Source organism: Amblyomma americanum, chromosome 7, assembly GCF_052857255.1.
Source record: "Amblyomma americanum isolate KBUSLIRL-KWMA chromosome 7, ASM5285725v1, whole genome shotgun sequence".
Classification (NCBI taxonomy): domain Eukaryota; kingdom Metazoa; phylum Arthropoda; class Arachnida; order Ixodida; family Ixodidae; genus Amblyomma; species Amblyomma americanum.
In genome coordinates, this window is record NC_135503.1 from 58890407 (window position 1) to 58912546 (window position 22140).

Below are 22140 nucleotides of genomic sequence, written 5' to 3' on the forward strand. Positions count from 1 at the left end.
ATGTGGAGTAACAACGAATAGCTTAAGCGTGTACTCCCCGAGACGTTGTAATAGAACAAAAAGAAAACAAGACGCCGATCACCATTCTCATTGTCTGTAGACATGGAATCGCGTCCATTGTTCGACTACCACCGTGGAAATAAGATGCACACGTTTTTTTCCAAGTACGCATCCCACCAGTTTTTCATGGTCTTCTTTGTGTACGTCGAAACGGATGTAAGGCGACCTCGACTGCAGTTGATGATGCACGATGCAACTTAGCTTCCCCTCACAATAGTTTATAACTAACTGATGAAATGAATTCTTATGAGTGGCTGCACTTTAAAGGGCCTTGTGACTCCTTGAATGTCATCCGCACGAATAGCCGTCATTAATGTTCACCCTGGCAATAAGTAGTGATGGAGATTATTGTGATTTTCAGTGGAGATAAAATGGCCACGAAAATTCACTCATTTATGTAATGTCGTTCCTGGATTGTGAGCAGTGAAAAAAAAATCCTCAGCAATGCTGAATTTAAGCGAGCTGCGCCGCGGGACAAGTGCCATAGTTCCTCCAGTTCAGTGCTAGTTCACGATGCTTTGACCAATCTATTGCGAGTGCATGAGCTCGTGAGACAGCCGTAACCGGAAGACTTTCGGGTGGTTATATAAGATTGAACTCCCTCCAAAGCACATACTGTTTGTATGCGGCGGTGTTCATTTTAAAAGACTTATTTCTTTACCAGTTCCATCACGCGGTCCAAGAGTAGTATAATAACCACATGATATTTTTTTTTGCAAGCAGCAAGGCTGGAGTCTACTTATCTCTTCGCAAGCAATCCAAACACCGTCAATTCAAGCAATTCCCGCCTTCCTCTCATACACATTCGATAACACGCTCGCAGGCACGCACACGCACGTGCACGCACACACGAGCACGCATGCACCCCCCCCCCCCCCCCACACACACACACAAACGTACTCGATAACAATGTCGCAATGAACTCCCAGAAGTGTTTACCGGCAACCTGTGGGAAAGACCAGATGAAAGCATCGCAGCGGAAGTTTATTCCAAGCGGCGAAGGACTTGAATAGTCGCGTGTCTGCGAAGCGACCGTACGGTGACTAAGCCCGGCCGTTATGTGGCGAACGAAAGGAAAAGTTCTTTCTTCTCTCTCCTCTCAAGAGCGATAGAGAAAAACAGAAGGGGAGAGGCCAATTAAGGAAAGACGTCCCGTAGAGAAATGCAGGCAAGCATACAGCGGCTTGTCTGCCAGCGCTCATCACCGTGTGCGTTGGGGAGAGGGCTGAATTTCGAAGACGAGATTCACTCTTGGGCCGTGTGGCCAGGCGTGTCTTCCTTTTGGCAACCGCGCCAGCATCGTTCGTCCCAGCGATTCACGCACGCAAGCTCGCAGGGCGTGTGCTTTTGGTATTTTATAACGAGCATCTCGCCTAATGAATATCAGCGCCTGTCCGGCCACGCGCGCACAGAGGTTCGGTTATCGATGGCAACAGCAGCTGCCACTCGCCTTTGCGTGATGTCCCGATAATCCCGGCCTTCGCGGGGTGAGCTTTGTGGTGCTACCAACGCGACATTTGAGCGCGTCACTATAAAAAGGTTCGGAGCGAAGGAAACATCCCGTGGGAGAAGTTGCTGCTGATCATCCGAGTGGTTCTCGCGAGTCAAGCCCGGGATCCAAAAGGTGGCGTTTTTGGCTTGAGTGGATAACCATGCAGGCAAGTCGTTTTTTTTTCTTTGCTACTTCCTTTATGCCCACAAAATGGTGCTTTAACTATCGTTGTTTACTGCGAAACAAGCTATCAGCGAAGTAAACCTCAAGGGACAGTGTCTCATTATTAAGACACGTAGTGGTCTTCGTGAAAGTGCATAAGCTGGTACGGTATAGACCGGCCTTCCTTTGATAAGCTTCTCAATCAACCTAAGCAGCGCACGTAACCGGCCCAACATTGGAGATGTATGGGAAAAGGCTGGTCCTACAAAAGATCATAGTGAAAAAATCCATTTCCAATAATGTGCCGATAACCTGCGCTGCTTGGAGATGTTCGATCTTGGTATTATATTGTGCCTCCCCTAGTAATTTTTCCTTCCTTTACAGACGCTTTATGAGTGTAGTGACAAAAAGAATACCACATCCGTTCTCACGTTTATTTATGACAAATGTGCAGAAAAGGGACACCCTAGTTTTGAACCTGATGCTCGGATATTTTACTACATAAAGGAATAAGGGTGTGCTCTCACAAAGTAGAAGACCAGATCATCGAAACAGCTACTGAATTTTCTAAGCACATAGGCTAAGAATGATTGCGAGTGCAGTCGTAAGGCGTTGCGGTGTTCGTACAAAGAAGCACGCGAAAGCGCACTGTCCTCACTTTAACAAAAGGGAAATGGGGCTTAATCAATTATTACCAACTGCTATCGGGCATAAGATTGCTTTCAAATGAGATCGAAGGACACTTTATTTTTTTATTTGCGAGGCCCATTGAGTTCTTTTAAAGGCAGACAATACAGAATTAAAATAACCCGCAAAATTAAGGCGCCTCGTAATCCTCAGTCACCGTCTAAACAGGAGAGCACGTATTTTGAATTTGCGATGAAAGAAGAGGTGTTGAAATAAAAATAAAACCTATTTTCTTTGTAAAGGTGTTGCGTTGCAAGAAAAGGTCGAATTTTTATTGTTTTGTGTAAGACAATTAGGAAGTAAATGATAATTAAGCGCGTTTTTGTAAGCGTTTTTTTTTCTGAGATTTTTGTAAAGTTGTCTTTCAAACATTAAGTGTTAGCACAGTAAAAACACAAGCTGGTGTCGCAAAAAAAAAAATGATAGAAAAAGTATAGAATGATAAAGCCTAATATGATAATATTTGGCTTTTCCAGAAATTTATGGTGACTGTGACTTGTGATATGTAGCTGAAAATGTCGATAAATGCAAAATATTATTTAATAGTACATGAAGTGAATCAGTCTAGCGAGCCTGTCTCCCTCTGCGTAGCCATTTCACGAGCAATAGCGTGCTAAAACATTCTAGGTTACAGGCACGGGAATTTCTTTGGTGTACCCGAGACAACTTTATGCACAGCAACAAGAGCGAATGCGTCTGAGGAAAGGAATTCTTTGTTCGAAAGATGTTGCAGATAAGGCGGTTTTGTTAGGCTTCTTTTCGAAGCTTGACGTACACATTTCATTTTCGAATATTTTCTTTGTTAATAAGTGATCTTTTAAAGTAAACGTTGCTTTATTTACATTTATCTTGATAATTCATACTTTACTGATAAAAGGTACTTCTGAAGAACAAGACTGCTGAGACAATACGCGAAGAAAGTGCCCCTTAAAGTGTACAGCCTGCAACTCGAAATGGAAATACCTTGGTTTCGAATACTAGATTACTAGAGATACAGAGACCAAGAAAGTTGTTTATCAAAATGCAAATATCTACATGTAATTCTGAGTTTTGTGTGCTACCTGCTGCAACTGAGTATCAAGTAGAAGGAGAAATACAAACACTCAAAGTAGACTAGGGAGGCGTAAAGAAAAATATTTAGACAGAAAACGGTTTGGGATCAAAAGGTCAATGCACAGAAGACAGAAACTTACCCCAGAGAAGCGGACAGTCACAACAGAAGCAAATGGCGAAAGAAAGATTAAGTTCAACAGCTCTTTATGCTGCGTAGAAAGCCGGTCATGGCTATGTAAAGTCTACACATGCCCACATAAAGCTGAAGCATAATCACGCAGATGATTCGGGCTTCCGCGGCATTACGGCACTAAGTGCCCTCTTAGAGAATTATCGCTTTTGCGCGTACGTATCCATAAACATTGTGGCATTCGTATTTCCTCGAGCACATGCTGTGAAGGCCTGTATATTGTGTGCAGCTATTACTGGTCCTGTGGGCAGCTGGAGCCGCGACAGCAGCCTTCACGCACGCAGCGCATAGCCCAGGTGGGGCCCAACAGTTCCAGTATCAAGGGGTAAGTTTATTTATTGAATTGATTGATGCCACACATAGAAAGTAAGGCTGCTATTTTTCACGCATTATGGCATAACATATTGTTTTCCAACTTCCTGCTTAAAGCGATTGGTGCTGAATATTGCAGCCAGGACCTAGAAATAATGCATAAGCGCCTTCCTGGTCTTTTTCAGTGGTATATAGTTCTGTTTTTTTTTTTGGGGGGGGGGGGGCGGAGCGCATACACAGGGAAGCATTGTTTGATGTAGGTAAACAGTTTTGCATGGCCATTTGTTTGAAAGGTAGTTGTGACAGTTATGATGTGTGAAGTGGTAGCAAGAAAATAAATCACACGCACCCATAACCAAAACAGGCATGCACTCTTCAGGGCATGGGAATGGTATTGATCTATTCTGATCCGAAAAATACGATAGAAGATACGATACTTGACGAGAACAAAATCTTAATACGTTGGCACCGGCAAAAAAAAAAGAATTGGTAAAACGTTGTCTTGAGCGGAAGCGCTATTTATTTTCCTTCAACAAACTGCTCCGTGCTGCATAAAACATTGCCGCTACAATACTGGATATTTTCTGTTGTGACATCTGTGACGTCGAGAACTTGTGTGTTGCGACACATCATAGAATACCGGTGTCATAAATAATGCCGAGTCCATGAATGGGGTGAATTTATCTTAATATTTAAGGCGACAGATAGCGAAAAAGACGCATGTTGTTAAGTGCCATTGCTAGCAGCTTATTAGTCGCCATAAAACACGTGTTTTCTTCCGCAAGCTTGAGGACTTTATTTACATGGAGTAAATGTAGTTTAAAAGTACTCCTTACACTCACAAGATGCGAGAATGTGCGGAGGAAATGCCGATTTTTATAACGCCTGATTACCACAAAAAATACGCATGTGTTGTGCATACTAAGTAGTTGTCCATGACGTGGAGTGCTAGCCCAGACACCCAGATTATTCACGACTTGGTAACCGTAGAGCTTCAGACAGCTCTGTATGCTTTTGGGGAGGCCTGTACAATGAGGCGTTGTGGCTGACAGCGCATATTCGCGCTCTTGCATGTAAAAAATAAACACGAAATATCGCAATCGTCCAACCAAGAATGTACCTGGAGACTATATCTACCGCTTTCGGCTGAATAAGTGATCTCATGGCGTAATATTTGGCGGGTATCCAAGTATAATAATTTAAGTGGATGTATTTCTGTTATTAAATTAAATCCCACACTCTTCGTTGTCCTGTTATGTCAGACCAACTGTTATGTCAGACCAACTGTTATGTCAGACAAACTCATCTAACAGTTCGTGTTCATAAGCTGCGTTACCACCATTTGTTTCCATGTCTGAAAGGGACTGTTTTCAAACAAGTGCGGCTCTGAAGGCATTCAGCAGTTATTTTCTAATGCCTATGTATAGCTAGATTCTATACTACGCGGTGCGTTACCTCTCCACTTCATAGTGCCACCCCCTTATTTCTTTATCCTGTTTTGCATCCCTCTCCGCCTTTAAAGCTAAAAGAGAGCGCTTTAACAAATGATTGAGAACCTCAGAATTAATGCTCGCCAGTCAAACAGTACTGCTACATAATTATGTACACTCGAGTTAAAGTGCGAAAAATGGCTAATTAATAATGTTACCGACAAATGGCGTCCTGTGAAAACTGAAGAACATCCTGAGAAGTTTTAATCCTAAGTTCGCTTCAAATTACTCAGGCAGTTTTTGGCGGGAACAGAATACAGCAGAAGCTTGCTGATGCAAGCAAGAAAAAAAAAGGACGGAATGCAGGAGCTGGGTAAATGTCACAGCGACAAGGAAACTTGTCTGGTTGCTGCTTTGCGCTGCGATAAGTTTGCAGGCAAAGGGTGGATGCAGCTGGCAAAGGGCAGGGTTAATTGGAGACACATGGTAGAGGTCTTTGCGCTGCAGTGGGTGTAGTAAGGCTGATGATGATGATGAACCATCAGCCTATCAGCGGCGCTTCACTGTGCATGCTCAAAACTTGAGTTAACCTTTTAACACCCAGCGCTGCTCTGTTCAAAAGAAAGAGCTATAATATATAATTTTATTTTCCGTATACGACTACAACTTTTGAGAAAATTAGTCGTCATCTGTTGTAAGACAAAGGTCATTGAACTTCACAGCATAAAAGAAGGGGGGCTGCTCTCACTTCTTTTTGTTAAAAAGAGGCGCTGAATGTTGGCGGTTCACGAGTCGTTGCATGTTAACGGTAAACGTGTGCAACAAGTGATTGTTATACTTTTAGCAGGTCATTGTGCAACCGCAAGTACCTTATTCAGTCAACGTAGAAGAGAACAAAGACGCTCAATACTGCACCGACGTAGCCGTGCAATGGCGGTGAACGGGAGAATAAGGAGAAGAAAGACACTCTCCAGAAGAGAATCCTCACTATGCAGTTCCAAACAAAGCTGATTGCTTTTCTGACACGATATTTATGCTTTCTTTATGTACTCAAAATTATATCGAGATTTTCAGTTGCTTGAACAAGAACGTAAAGCTATGGGCATCAAAGGCTGTTAGTTTCTACTGTAGGCTGTGCAACACCTGCTTCTGATGCTTTTAAAGAGCAAGGCTCTCAGCATACTCGCGCAGAACAAGAACCAAGCCTTAAAACATAAGCACGCTTCTTTCACAGATTGTTTTCTAAAGCAGCACTTAGAATTTGCAGCCTTATAAAGGAAACAGGCGTTTCGACAAAGATACGGCACTATCGCGCACAAAAGAATGTCTGTACCGCAATACCTAACGACATTTTTGACCCCATTTGAAGATGGTTAACGTTTATAGGGGTTTATCGTCCCAAAGCGTCTCAGGCTACGAGAGACGTCGTAGTGGAGGGCTCCGGAAATTTCGGCCACCTGGGATTCTTTAACGTGCTCTGACATCGCACAGTACACGGGCTGTTACGTATTCGACGGCTAGACGCCGAGGGCGGCAGGATGACCGGCCCAAAGAACAGACGACCCACGCAGCGCCAGGAAGACAATGACGTTAATTCATTCGGCGACGCGCTTTTTGAGCGCTAAGCAGCCAATCAGGGAGTGGAAAAAGAAATGGATATATCGTGGCAAGCGGGCAATCTTATCTGTAGATTACAACGGAGAGTGCGACCAGCACCGCGAATGTTACAGGGCCTCTACAATTACGCCTACATCGAAATTCGGCCGCCGCGGCCGGAATCGAGTCAGCAGCTGAGCGCCATATCCATTTAGATATCCATTTATTCATATTAATAGCCATTTAGACGGCATTTTTGGCGAGGGCTAAGCTAACTGCACCTCCAAAGGTTAGCACAGCTTATGAGCACTTACTTTGGGCGGATCCTCTTTAAAACCCCAAGACTGGACTGATTTAATAGCTGTTTTTTACACATCGTACTAAAGGCTATTCTTGGAAGCATTCAAATCGTATCCGCGAGGCTATAGGCGTAATTCTCGGATAATTTCTGTTCGTGAATTGAGCAACAACCGTTTTCCGTCGTGTCTGTAAGGTGTTGTCTGTGTTCGCTTAGTGTGCTTTTATTCATGGTTTTGGTTTCTTTGCGGCTCAGACAACAGCTGCTGGCAAGAACGAAGAATTCTGCACCATCAGAGCTTAGGTGTAGGGCAACTTCCCGCGCGCAGAACTTCTTTGGAGCATAGCCAAGGCACCCAGAGACACACCCTTTGTACTTCGTCGAAGGCTTCATTAGAAGCACGCGTCGAGCTGATCGCATCCCAGAACAACGCAGATTTCTGTTACATGTGATGAAGCAAGCTTCGTCAGATCCTAGAAAGCATCCTGGTTATGAAATTTAATACAGCACAGCTTACTATACAGACAAACTAATAAATGTAACTCTCCGAAAAAAGACATTCTTGGCACCCTTTCTGTGTTGCCTGCACACTGGACACGTTCGTATTCTGAACTATCCTGACGACCTAGAATGGTTTTTAGGACGCAAATTGTGTAATGAACCATTCGCTGGGAATATGAGTGCCCAATAACAGTTTAGTTCCTGCATATATGCACCTTCGACACGAAAAAGTGAATTGTGGGATTATATGTACAGGATCTATACGTAACGCGGCCTATGAGTTGTGGTTAGATTTTTCGCTTCAGAATGAAAAAAAAACGACCACAAAATTCGCCGAATTCAATTTTTGACATTCGGCTTAACCGATAAGGCCGAAATGGTATGCACACTATAGCTGGCTGACTACTAGGCGCGCGTTACATTCAGTACGGAAGCCATGGGCGTGGTGAGAGGGAGGTGTAGATTTGGTGCAGCTGGTGCAGTTGTGAGGCATCGCTCCTCTAGCTTGCCCCGAGGCTCCCCTTCCTCGCAACCTTCTGAAGCGCAGTTCGGTTAATCTGTTCACATTCTCTGGAGGGATTGTGCATAACGCTCACACGCAAAAGAATGCCATATTATTGCTAACGCGGCGGTTCTGAGCACACGCAAGCCACGTGATGCCCCACCATTCGCTCAAGCCAGCGCAACAGCCACACATTGGCAATTCATTCCAGCTTTTAGGTGTAATTTTCCACTTATTTTTTTTTTGTCTTACGGGTCCATTATTGAAATACCCTTACTTTTTTTTAAAGGGCGTTAATAGTTCCCTTTAAGTCAAACAGTTGCATATTTAAGGGGGGGGGGGGGGGGGGGGGGGGAGAGGATGCGTTCTTCCTCGGCAAGTAGTTCTGAGTGGAAAAACACTGAATGTATTGCGCGAATAAGACCTCCACTTCCTCCCCTTCCCCCCCCCCCCCCGCCTTTAGTGTCTTATTAAGCTGTGGCCACTTAGTAAGGTTATTTGTATATTAGTTACTGGCAAATCGACGGCTAGCGCTGGCAAAAAGGCCAGGATGAACTGAATTATTTTTCACCGCACATGAACACCACATATTTCTCCCCCATGCCCCTCCCTGCCCCCCCCCCCCCCCCCCGCAACGACCCCCGCCCCGCAAAAGAAATAGTGATTCATTCGTCGAAAATAACATCAGCCTAAAAAAAAAACGAGAACGGTGTTCTTAAATAAACATTGAAAAAAGTCCGTCCAATTAAAAAAATAAAAAACGAAGGCTCTTATTCCTAGCTCTTACCACTAATCGAGGGCTCCGAAATAATTTAGGCCTCCTGGGTTTCTTTGACGTGCGCTGGTGCCACACAGCACGCGGCCATTTTTGTGTGTAACATTTTAGCTCTTCTCAGAATGCTTAAGTCAAGCTGTATGTGCACTGTGCTATGAGCTGTAACGAAGCGCATTTCTTATTCAACGGACCTCCGCGCAAGAATTATTTCAATAAGCTAAGAAAGGCGGGACTCAGTCCAACTGCCTGTGCTGGAATCTCAAATGCCACCTGCGGTTTTCAGCGAACAAAGCTTTTCATGTAAATGCACTTTTACTGACCAAGGCCAGCGCCAGCGCTTCGGTGCTGCCGCACGCTTCTGTCGACGAAGACTACACGATGGAAAGATATATGCAGTTCAGATGGTTATATTACTTCGCAATTTATCTCAGCACCGCCCCCTTTCCAGCACTATCGGCGTAATATATTCCGCTGGTGGTCCAAGGCTGCTGCTTTACTTTCCATGGTGCCAATCGCTCTCCTTAATTAGGGTTTTCAGAAGCTGCAGTAAAGAATGGATGATCGACATGCTCGTCTACATGTCGAGCATGCTCTAATGCTCAACGGGCTATGCTTTGGGTTCGTGACTATTTGTTTCTTTTACTCATTCCTGTGGTACTGAAGCCCGGCGGCTACACGTTCGGCTACAACCACGCCCACGGCAGTGGCGGCGGTGCTTCGTGGCGCAAGGAGTCTGCAGACGCGGCGGGCAACGTGGTCGGCTCGTACGGCCTCAAGGACGCGGACGGAAGGGTCAGGCTGGTCACGTACACGGCCAACGGAAACGGTTTCCAGGCAAACGTCCAGTCTAACGAACCTGGCCTGCCCCAGTACCCCGGGCTTGGGGCTGGGATTACCCATTGGCCCGTACCTCCTCCAGGACAGGTGCATGGACAACACCCAGGAGGATACGTGGGGATACCAGGATCAGCGCCACATCAGGGACCCTGGAGCGGAGGTTCGCCTCAGGGCACACCGGGGCATGGAGACGTAAGGGTCGCGATGTGGTCGCTTTGTTCCATGACTTGAGTTGGCTGGATGCCAATGCTATGAGGATGTAGAAGAAATGTGATGGCTGTGATATGAAGCGTCATAGCTAAGTGAAACTTAAGAGATGAACTAGATGGGCCAACAGGTCGTGACGCATGACGCATTGGGTGGGCAGAGCAGAAGGCACTGACGCCAGCGCCGATTATCAACTGTAATTATTTTGTTACAGAACTCGCAATATGTACGACAAGATTTCCCTGACAGCAAAAAAAAAAAACCTTAAAGCAAAGCATCAAGGTTATGCTTAACCTGAGCCGTCGAGATTATATCTCTTCTATTGTGAAGACTATACGCATCGGCTTTTCCGAAGCAAGAAGAGCCATATTGGTTTAAGCATGTCTAATACATAGCAGAGGAACGGACTGCGTCCGCATCGCTTCTGTAATCTTGAAAAATAAATGGATTATATATCCAGGTCGCTGAGGATATGAACCAAATCTTGCTGCATGGCTTTTATGGTTTCTATGCTGTGGGTGAAGTCTTGTTTCATATATTGCAAGTGATGTAATAAAATTATTTCATTTGGTAGGCAGCGCTAGTGTCTTCGTAGTTTTGTACACTGTCCCATCTAGGGAGTTGCTAATCTTATGTGATAGTTAAACCTGCTGTCAGACAGACATAGTTCTTTGTTTTATAGTTCCTTACAGAGAAATGGGGTGACATCGCTCAAGTATTCATTTCGAGTTTTGACCTTTTCATATTTTTCTGTTGAGAACCAACTGCTAGGCTTCTGAATAATGCATCGTGCACCTGATGTGTTGATTTTAGGGTTACCACTGCCATACTACAGTGCATCTGGGTTACAGTGCATTGTAGGTTGGATAAAACTATGCTAATCATAGCGGTTAACATGAAACAGGAGAAATAGTTACACGCAATCATTAATATCATATGCCAAAAAATATGAAACATAACTGACAAGAAAAACAAAAGGAAAGCAAGTGATACTGTTTCCCATTTTTTATGCGTGTTGTGAACAACCTTTGAAATATTTACTTTCCTATAATGCGAGGAATCGAAAGCAATAGTATTATCCGCCACCCGACAAATGCCATCATCCCACTCCTGGCTCACCTGAAAAACATAGCCTTACCGGAATAACTAACAATACCCGATATAATTTGGAGAGCAGGAATTGCTCTGCACACCTGACAAGTTTCCAACTCGCCAGCAGGTGTATGAGGGTGTTCTCCTTTACGGCATATTGTCAATTTGGCTGGGATGCTTGGCGATCACTTTAGCCTTGGAGAAAGTTCCCTGAACCCTTTCTGGCACGACTCGCTATTTTTATTGAAAACAAACTTTTAGCCTAAAGTTTATCTCTAAGCCTTATGAAGGCCAGTTTTTTAGGTTTCCAAGGTGAAACAGCAACTTAAATTTATACAGGCATGCACAAAATTTCGTATGAAGTGCTACAGTGGTCCAAATTGTTACACCGAAATGAAAGGATCTGTCAAACAAATACCCCTGGGATCGTGAAATTAGTTATTTTTTCGAATATGATCGTTTCGCTACAAACTGAGCAAAATACAGAATTCATTCTATTTTTGATAGCAAAATCTGTCTGCATTAGAATGGCGGAGGACATGCTAGCGACCTCCCGGATTTCTGAAATGTTGTTACTGCGCTTGCTATACGGCGTAAAGGAATGAAGGCGTGCCATACGACATGAACTCTAAGTTAATTTTAAACAAAAAAATTGCTGCAAGGCTTAGCAAACTCTCAAAAAAAGCTACGAGTTCACTTCTCAGACCATTGCGCACACAGCGGCTAAAATGCTAATAGGTATCGCAGTAAAAATTCGTGGCACAGAAACGGACGTCCCGACATGAACAGATTTTCATTACTAATTGCCGAAGCATTCACAAAAAATTGGTCCCTTCCCGCCAGACTTCCTTGCACTTATGTAGTCGCAGGGTCCCGGCGGCAAGCCGTACAGGTTTTCATATGACGCGAGCGGCACCGGAGGCCCCTTCCAGCAAGAGGCCGGGGATGCACTGGGAAACAAGAGGGGTGTCTACGGTCTGCCCGGTCGAACTGTCAACTACGAGGCCGATGCCCGAGGCTTTCGCGCTAGCGTCCAGTCCAACGAATTGGGAGTCGACGCCTCCCAAAATCCCGCCGATGTGGTTTTCACTGGAAACCCCTCCGCTGGCCCCGCGTCGCATCCCCCCTCCTCCGCCTCCTCCCGGAGGTCCTGATGACGGAAACAATGGACTCGTGCTTCCGCCTCCCTACCCTGGCAGTGCAGGGTCAACTGGCTCCGGTGCTGGAAAAGTCTCAACAGGCTACGGTAGCCAAGATGTGAGTGCTCGTGCATTCGCAACGCGTAACCCGCGCATGCGCGATTCAGGGGGTATTTGCATCAGGCCTTCTTCCTGCAGTGCGCATAACATTTGTGGCTGGCGATAGAAGTTTTGAAGATTATAATTGCTTCTATGGTCATACCAAGGGCGCTGTAAGCTGCTGACATTGAAATATTGTGTACACACTTTTCACAGAGCTTACTTTATGCTGTAGAAGACATTAACCATTATTAAGTTTACCTATTTTATTGATCCATGAGAAGTTCTTCCTTTTAACGATTCCACATGCACTTCATACTTACTGGGATAACCTTGGCCACTGACTCGACACGCTTTCCTGGCGTCCAGTGTTCGTTGCGCAGTTGGCGTTATCGAGCCAAACAAGTAGTGCAGCTACAATTTGCTGCCTGTAGTCCTGTCTTCTTTCCTTTCAGGCGAAGAAATGTTTTGTATATCACAGGACTCATGCTTCTCTCTTGCCGTTCGCAGGGTTCGGGGGCGTACGACTTTGAGTATGGTCAAGACATAGGGCCTTTCCAGAAGGAGTCGGGTGACGCTGCGGGCAATAAAAAAGGCGTGTACGGGCTCAAGGACCCTGATGGCCGGACGCGCACTGTAACGTATGAAGCCGACGACGGAGGCTTCCGAGCTACCGTCCAGTCTAACGAACCAGGCGTGGACGACACACAGGATCCGGAGGACATTGACGTCTCTAAAGCACCAGAGCCAGCTGGAATAGGTACGAATCATTAGTACAATGTATTCAAGGGCAATCGTCGTACAGGAGTAGATTTGTTACGGAGAAATTTATGATTACATTAGGCTTGTAATCTTATACTACAGGGGGTTTAACGCCCCAAAGCGACTCAGGCCATGAGGAACGCTGTAGGGGAGGAATACGGATAATTGTGATTACCACGTGTTCTTTAATGTGCACTGACACCGCCCAGTACACCGGTCTCTATAATTTCGTCTTCTTCGAAATCCTAGCGCCGCGCCCGGTATTGAATCCGCGTCTTTCGGGGGAAGCAGCCAAACACCATAACCAATGCGCTGCCGCGGCGGCCTATTTTTTTAACCTTGCGTTACTCATTATACTATAATATATTATATTATATTACAGCAATTACTCATTTACATATGTGCGCCGCCACGGTGGCTCACTGGTTGTGGCGCTCGGCTGCTGACCCAAAAGACATGAGTTCGATGCCTTCAGCGGCGGTCGAATTTCCATCGAGGCGCGATTCTAGAGACCCGTGTACTATGCGATATCAGTGAACGTTAAAGAACCCCAGGTGGTCGAAATTTCTGGAGCCCTTCACTACGTCGTAACTCATAGCCTGAGTCGCTTTAGGACGTTAAACCCGCATAAACTAAACCAAACCAAAAAAATCATTGCATTTGTAAACTTATGATTGCAGTCACCTGTATGTTAATGAGTAATTGCGCCCCTTAGCGCACACAGAATGGTATTGCTAATAAAAGCATCATGTGACGGGGCGTTCTGAATCTGTATTTGCACAGCCATGTATTTTTGAAAACTGCATTTGGCCGTGCGGTGTGCTTTGAGAAGCCGAAAGTGTCTTATAAATGAGAGAATAGCTCGACCAAAGAGAATGCGCCTGTTAATAAATTTACGACACCCTTTGAAAAAAAATTTTTAAAAATTTGACAAAAAGAACACGAGAGGAGGCATGTAAAAATGAACTCTAGAACACCGTAAACTGTCGCCATCGTTTTAATTATCGCGCTCAATGTACACAATCCCCATTCGAACGTTCCCATCTACAAAGCTGAATAATGTTTACAACAGATGAAAATTTTCTCTGATTAAAGTAATTATAGATAAAAAGTAGACTGCCTATTTATATTTAAAGCAGGGTAAACTATTAATACTCGCCAAATAGAATATGTGCTCAGTATCGCAATGAAGAGCGCCAGACAGCTGAAATAAATCCAAAGCCTTCCACTGAGGCCGTACCATACCATACCATACGATACCGTACCGTACCGTATCATATCATACCGTACCATACCATACCGAACCGCACCATGCCGAACCTTACCGTACCGTACCGTACCATACTATGCAATGCCATGCCATACCGAACAGCACCATACCGTACCTTACCGTACCATACCGTACCATACTATGCCATGCCATGCCATACCATAACCTACCGCACCGTTCCGTACCATACCGTGCTATACCATACTGAACGATACCACACCGCACCGCACCATACCATAAAGTACTGCACCACACCATACCATACCTCACCGTACCCACACCACACCACACCACACCATACCATACCATACCATACCATACCATACCATACCATACCAAACCATACCATACCATATCATACCATATCATACCATATCATACCGTACCATACCATACTTCAATATACCTTGCCACCTATGATGTGACAGCGGCTGTTTCATTTTAGGAGCGATCACGAGAATGGGGACAGGCGGTTGCGGCGGCCTCGGTGTTAACTGTACGTATCGCTTAACTCTTCGAGTATGTACTTTTTAACCGCACTGACGTTTGAGCCATCTCGCTGTGAAGATGGTCAATCAAGAATAGGAAGAACCCTTAATTACGTTAAAGCACTGCACGTACATGCGATGACGACGGCAGCATCCAAGTACATAAATGAAATAAGCTAGGAGCCTGGAGAGTGCACTAAGCAAATTTGAGGTTTTGGTCATTTGGTCAAGAACCTTGCGTGCACGGCGATTTTCTGAACTTCTCGCAATTCCAGTAAAATTTTATTTATGAGACGTATTGGGAAGTTGCGTCCTAGAACAAGACCAGAATGTTGCTTACCCGCAGCTTTGGTGTACACTGGCCTCCCTGGGTCTGCTCCGGCGGGAGCCACACTCGTGACACCACCTGGCTCGGGAGCCCCGGCAATTCCTTTTGCTGGCGACGGTGGAGGTGCTCCGTTGGAACTTGGCGCTACGGGGCCCATTGACACAGGCTTCGGTCAGCAGGACGTAAGTAAACCTAATTAACCTGACGACCGAGCTTAAAGTGGCATATTCGCACTGATGTTGTGGTTCATTATGTCTAAAAGAAGCGAGCCGAAACATGACTACTTTTAGCGAAACTGTAAGTTCCATTGCAGGCTTTTATTTCAACTTATGCGATGAGGCTGCACAAAAATATTTAGGTTTTGTGAGCGCAAAGTTTACTACATGCAATCGGGGTACGCTCCGAAGTTTTAGCGGAAGTTTGCGATTCAGTGTCAATACCTGCTCCTCACTGAAAGGCACGCTGCGATTTCTACAGGACAAACCTTTGTAGTATTTGCAATAATTTTTTTCAACATTCAGAGAGTTCAGGCTTGATAAGATATTTGTAATGGCAGCGTCCTCAACAGTTTTACTTTTTCAATTCTCCCATCTTCTGATGTATTTGGCAAGCGTGAAACAATTCGAAGAATCGTCTAGTACACGCTTTTGTGCCCGTACTACGCCGAGATAGCTATGCGTAAGGTGTGTCATGAAGTTCATCTTTCACAATGGTTTTTTTAAGGCCTATAGAAAGCACAGGAGCTGTCACAAAAGCATCGTGCCAAGTCTTAAAGCCTCAAACCTCAACTCTGATGCCTTGGGCACTACGCGAAGGTCTAGAACTGAAATCGAAAAGAATATGAATGTATGCTTTTGCTCTGAATTGAAGGATCAATGTTTCAATGAGAGAATATTTGTTTTAACATTATTGTTAAAACAAATTGGCTTATGAGAAAGACCAGGTAGGATTCGGCCTAATCAAGTCGATACAGTTATAAGATAAAAAAAAACTAATTGCCGTGACGTCATGCTTCCTTCCTGAACATCCGGTGCAGGGATCTGGTACGTACAACATTGCCTATGGAGGGGACCAGGCAGTAGGACCATGGCAGAAAGAATCCGGAGATTCTGCGGGCAACAAGGAGGGATCTTATGGTTTCAAAGACAGTGATGGCAGATTTCGAACGGTCAACTACGTCGCTGGAAACGAAGGCTTCAGAGCCACTGTAGACACGAACGAACCAGGAATTGATGGCGCCCAGAACCCAGCGGACGTGGTAGTCAACAAGAGTCCGGAGCCAGCCGGGATTGCACCTGTCGTGGGATCTATTGGCCTTCCTGGTGGAGCAGGCATTGTCGTTGGTCAGCCTCAAGGTACACAGCAACGTGACATACTTGCACTTTTGTTTCACCCACAAAATTTGCTGTCACTCAAGAAAACCACGCTTAAGTCGCAGAAGGGCATAACTATGCTTTTAAACTAATGTAGCCCCTCGGTGACCAATCAATCTGGGAGGCACATTATAGTTTTGTAAGAATACTTTATCTAGTTTGTACTGCTGTCGTCTTTCTGTTATAAAAAATTTACCAAAAAGACTGTGACTCTACATTGTAAGTCAGAGCGTACAATGCTTACAATACACTTCGTACGTCACAGCGGCTGTGCCAGGACGAAGAAGTAAGAGACTTTCTTTCCGTTTGGTCAGTAGTTTTTGTTGCTGAATAGAAATTAATAATGCTACCGTACGGCAAGGAGGACACAGAACAACGTAAATGTTTGTTTTCTTCTATTGTGAATTAAAGTATGACGTGATCGGAATTTCCAGCCGCGTTTCGTTGCACGGAAGGTTAAGAGACATCTTTGGAGAGTCAGCACTAATTCTGAAAGAAGTAAAGTGTTGATTTCTTGGTTTAGGAACCACATTGGATAATGCAGGACACATTAAAGCGACGAATCTTATTTAAACATTCTTCCACGCTTTCTTGCAAGCTTGCATGCAGAATTCATTCTTATAGTCAGATATTACCATAGAAGGGCCGGCACACCATCTCTCAAGAACACACTTATACTGCATGCAAGATATGAGATTGAACAAAATCTGTGAGCTGCCATCTCATTCATGTCATATGTCATATAGGACGTAACCCCACCCAATATTTTAACAGTATCACCCGAGTGTCAAACAAACGCCGTGGAGAGCTCTGTTACTAAGCGGAGCGGTAAGGTAAGGTAAGCTGAAAACTGCATGAACTTTGCGTGCATGGGCGTATCCTCCCGTTACAAAGCTTTGCTTCGTCACAGTCCTCTGTACGGCTATTTATTCGACTCCCAGGAGATACTGTCAAAGAACTGACCGGGTGTACACTCGCTTGCGATATTAGCAACTAGTTATTGGCTAATTGATTTGACGGGATAAAATTCGTGAGCGCATTACTCATACAGTCGGATAACACTCAGGAACAAAACGACAGATGATCAATAAAGCAGGCCCTCCAACCAACACCGTCGACCGATTTCCATCATGCTGCAGTTGATCCCATTAACCCGTGGTTAAACACCTTTATACACCCCCCCCCCCCTCTCCTGATGTCACGCTAGTATAGGTTCAAGGGGATAAACTACGGTATTATGAGAATCGGTCGCCGCCATTGGCTGGAGGGTCTCCTTTGAAGGGCATTCGCCGCTTTGTTTTGAGTTGTTTTGAGTTTCGACCACCACCCAGCGCTGCCGTCTTTTTTCAACATGCAGCATGTCAAACAATGTCAAGGACGTAGTTGACACACGTTATCTCACAGCCTCCAGTGACCGCTGACAATGTCACTACTAATCTTATATGGACAATAGTCTTAAAGTATCTGGGCCGTCCCCTCGATTCGCAGTTACGCAAATTTTATGATTTTGTACAAACCATCCTGTCATATGTGCCTTGCATTTACTCTCCGCAGTTCCGGCAACGGGCGATATCCCGGGAGTTCAAGGACAGGTCGTCCTCCCTGCAGCCTCTTTGGGTCCTGCCGTGCCTGGACTACCCGCAGTCTCTCCGTTTCCCGGAACAGTCGGGCTTGGTGGTATCCATGGCCTCCCCGCTGGCTCAGCGAGCCCGGCATTCAGCGGGCCAGCGCATCCTGGCGGCATCGCGTTCACTGTTCCATCGCTAGGTGTAAGTCACCCTCGCTCAGGACGCCAGGTGATGACTGGCTAGTTCTCTGCTAATTAAACGCCCGATTTCTGAGGAGGCATATGGGTATAATAGCAATTTTAGGCTGTGCTTTGGCCCTTGTTTTTAATCCTCTAAAAACACTATTGTTCACATAATACCTGTTACATTTTGATATAAAATGCTGCTTTTTTGGTTTGTAAGCATGGTTGGTCGCTGTAAGTAAAGCTGGTCTATACCTATACTGCCCCGCAAAAACTTTGCTTATTCGTAGCGTATGTCAAGAATTTAAACGCCAATGTGTATGTCGACGTCGTAATGCGAGAGCATGAAGGCAGATACTGCATTAATTCGTGGCTACAGCTGCGCGAGTCAACACATGTGCTAACGTCCCTTCATGTGATGCAATTCATACGTTGTATAGCACGCACGTAAGCTGCAAATGGCACCATTGTTTACAATTTCTCGGCAGGTTACCAACTGCAACTTCGTGAATGCCCATCTACTCTCCCTGTAACCAGCGCTAAAACATCAGAGGCATAGTTAGGAAAGCATCTTGTTGCGGACAGTTCTGCTTCATGCTGAAGTAAAGATGGTAACGAATAATTGTGTAAGTGCTACAGAACGTACAACCTCACTTCGCAGCCTGCAAGTGGTTACAGCTTCGGCCACAGCGGTGGTCCTGGAGGAGCTTTCCATCGCGAAACAGGTGGCCCCTCTGGCGTGAAGAATGGCGAGTACGGATTCAGCGGTGACGGTGGTACCGTGCGCACGGTCAACTACGTTGCCGATGCCGGCGGCTTTCGGGCTAGTGTACAAAGCAACGAGCCCGGCGTCGATATTTCCCAGAGTCCGACAGACGTGTCTTTTAGTGCACCAGGTACCGCCACGTTGCTGCCAGCGCCATCAGTGCCGAGTGGAGCGCATCAACATCAGGCAGGACACGCTAGTGCAGGCTGGCCTCCAACCCAGGCGCTGCCGCCATTAGCGAGTGGCGCGCTGGGACCCTGGAGCTCGGGAAGTTTTGGACCTGGTTTCAGCCACAATCATGGACCCGGCAGCTTTTATTACAAGACCCAAGTGCTCGGACCTCACCAGAGCATCTCTGAAGTTCATCGTTATTAATTTCGCGCAGAGATAACTATACGTGTGCTGTTCGGAGGCTTGCTTTTGTAAAGGTTCTTCCGCTGGTACTTGGCCATATTTGTTAATAGTGCGATACTGATAGTGACTTGGGCTTTGGGAAGCGTGCACTACGTGTGAAGTTCCATTGTTTCTTCAGTATCAAAAGAAATAGAGAGATGATCCCAACGAAAACAGGAGCGATGCTGTCTTCCATGTCTTTCAGATGGACAATTGAAAGACAGGTCTGCAGTTTGAAAGAGTGTCATCGATTTCGTTTGTGTGGTTATGTTCTCGCCCCCAGCTTTTACTACGCTGGATTCGTGAAGAGGCAAAGGCCACATGCCACCAGTGCCCAAGATTTAATTTAAGAATGAAGTAGAGGCAGTTGTCCCAGCAGTTCGCTCCAGTAGCTAAAGTGTCATCACTGGATGTACTTTACCAAAGATAGCTTACAAAAAATACTTATTTGTAAGCACTGAATCCTGACTAACGGCATTCAAGTGACTGTTAAAAGCAAGACTTCCTGTCATTTGAGGCACTCTTAGTTGTAACCTACAGGGAACGAGTTATATATGGGAAGAGGTTTAATATATGGGAACCTCTAGCCTCCGCCAAAATTGAATGAAAAACTGTTATACTATCTCGACAGAAAGAAAAATGGGTAGGTTGGATATTAGCAAATTATTCGAGTTCAAAACTATGTCCCTGTTTCTGATAAAGAAGCCGTTATCTTTTGTTTCCGCTACAGGATTTGCCGAATCTAGGAATGGTGATTTCGTGCTGGGATGATTTCAAGATTATTCGCCTCAGGAGTGGCCAGTGCTTGTGGCAGCGGCGGGTAGCGAGAGGCGATATGAATTAAATCATGAATAGAATTTAATTGAAATAGCGCTGTTATTCCACCCTCTCTTTGTTACGGCTCTGGTGTTCCTATAGGTCCGATCATGAACAGGCCCGTTCTTCAAAAGAGCATTGGCAGCAGCAGCAGTATATGTGAGATCCGTCTGAAAAGCCAGGTTGCGCTCACAATGCTGTGCTTACTTTGGATGAATAGATGAACCCCGTTGTTCGTTGTCCCAAACGTATAAAGATAGCCGTCTGTAAATATGTTGCTTCTCAGGTTACTTTCCAGGTTTAGGTTACGTTTCTGAGTCTGGACATCTATTGCCTTTATATGTTCGAGATGTTGCTGTTTGCTTTTTAAAACAATGACAACGGGAATTTTTTAACTTAATCTTTGCCATCATTTATGAAATGAAGCATTACGATCGGATGATTTCAACAGTGCTCTATCTGACTAGTTTGCGTAGGCATTCCTGCTTAGATTTTTGTGTTTCATGCTATGTTACGTGAGTTTGTTGCGGACCTTATTTTGTTGCTGCTAGTCCAATGTCCAATGTGAACATTTGTCATAAACAAAGGAAATATGCAATAAACAACGTGTCTTACTCAGCAAAGTTCTTGTTTTTACAGCTCATTTTTCAGGCTGTTATTTGTAAAATCTAAAACACTTACGTATGTGCTGCATCTCAGTCGGAGAAAATTGTTGTTCTCAAAATTGCAGCCATTTCAGAAAAACTGCAGTGTACTGCAATTATCGCAGTTAACCTTTTTTGCACCATTCCATGCTGTGGGTTCAGCTTATTTCGCATGCCGCCAAAGCAGTAGAGATTAGTTTTCCTTATCTAATTATTTTCTACAAGAGAACCCGGCGAAGGCTGTAGACATTGCGAACGCTTAACGTACAATATAAATGCGTCGAGATTCCTTACCTCTACCTTCTTTTGCTTACAGCGCTTTTAACGTATGACAAGAAAATTGGAGGGGACATTTAAGCTCGACCTAAGTGTATGATGCGATAGCGTTAATGGGATAATGCCTATATATGCGAAATTAGTCATTCTCTACATTTTTGGCGCCCTGTGAGTCCACATACCGCTCCTGGCGCAATGGTGCAGCGATGTTCAAATAGGTTCAGTGATGCGCCACTGCCCTGCGATGGCAGGTACTGCCACCGGTGGGGCTTGTGCGACCCGGGTTGCTCTTCCCGAGCAATCTTAGGTGGACCACCTAGGTGACATGACCGAGGTGGCCCACCTGCCACATAGGTCATGTAATCTTGTAACGTCATCACAACGTGTCCACCGGATTGTGAGCAAGCTGCTCACCGTGGCAGGCGGTAGTTCGATTAATGATCGGTTGGAAGATGTTCCTCAAGAAGAGCAACCTAGCCGCCTAGGGGTTCACCTTGGTGGAATGTGGACGCCCAGTGCAGGTTGCCCACAACCCGGGGCTCACAGAGGGACCTCTCAGGCGGTTAAGCGGCTGAATAAAAGCTTTAGCGCTAACGCACTAAAATGAAGTCGTTTACCTGATTGCCACTAGAAATAATCAGCACTGGTAGGTTGGGGTAATTTTTGACGAAATAGTGACGCATGACAAATCGAGTTTGATGATGCTTACTTTGAAGTTGATCGGGGATTCATGACTCGTTTTTATAAGAAAAACCGTATTACTGCATTTAGCCGCATTCTTCATTGGCTCCGCATGTCATGAATACAATGTGGTCAAGCGTTGCGCTGCGCCAGCAACTTCG

The 22140-nt window shown here is 45.2% G+C and overlaps 1 protein-coding gene across 2 annotated transcripts; it reads left to right on the plus strand.

The window, feature by feature from the left end:
* Positions 1 to 1256: 1256 nt before the first annotated feature.
* On the plus strand, positions 1257 to 20998 carry LOC144099192 (uncharacterized). 2 transcript variants are annotated; one of them, XM_077632335.1, is made up of 9 exons: positions 1257 to 1718; positions 3874 to 3969; positions 9722 to 10087; positions 12058 to 12451; positions 12943 to 13192; positions 15299 to 15462; positions 16317 to 16635; positions 18208 to 18422; positions 19065 to 20998. In XM_077632335.1, exons 3-9 carry the CDS (start codon positions 9987 to 9989, stop codon positions 19542 to 19544), a joined length of 1923 nt encoding a protein of 640 aa, XP_077488461.1. In that variant the 5' UTR covers positions 1257 to 1718; positions 3874 to 3969; positions 9722 to 9986; the 3' UTR covers positions 19545 to 20998. The 2 variants fall into 2 exon arrangements, with proteins under 2 accessions (XP_077488461.1, XP_077488462.1); XM_077632336.1 differs by lacking the exon at positions 12058 to 12451 and having other exon boundaries at positions 1303 to 1718.
* Positions 20999 to 22140: the final 1142 nt, after the last annotated feature.

Coding starts and splice junctions, on each gene's coding strand:
- LOC144099192 (XM_077632335.1), top strand. CDS start 9,987: ATGGACAACACCCAGGAGGATACGTGGGGATACCAGGATCAGCGCCAC. Junction 10,088..12,057: donor GCACACCGGGGCATGGAGAC/GTAAGGGTCGCG, acceptor GCACTTATGTAG/TCGCAGGGTCCCGGCGGCAA. Junction 13,193..15,298: donor ACCAGAGCCAGCTGGAATAG/GTACGAATCATT, acceptor GCTTACCCGCAG/CTTTGGTGTACACTGGCCTC.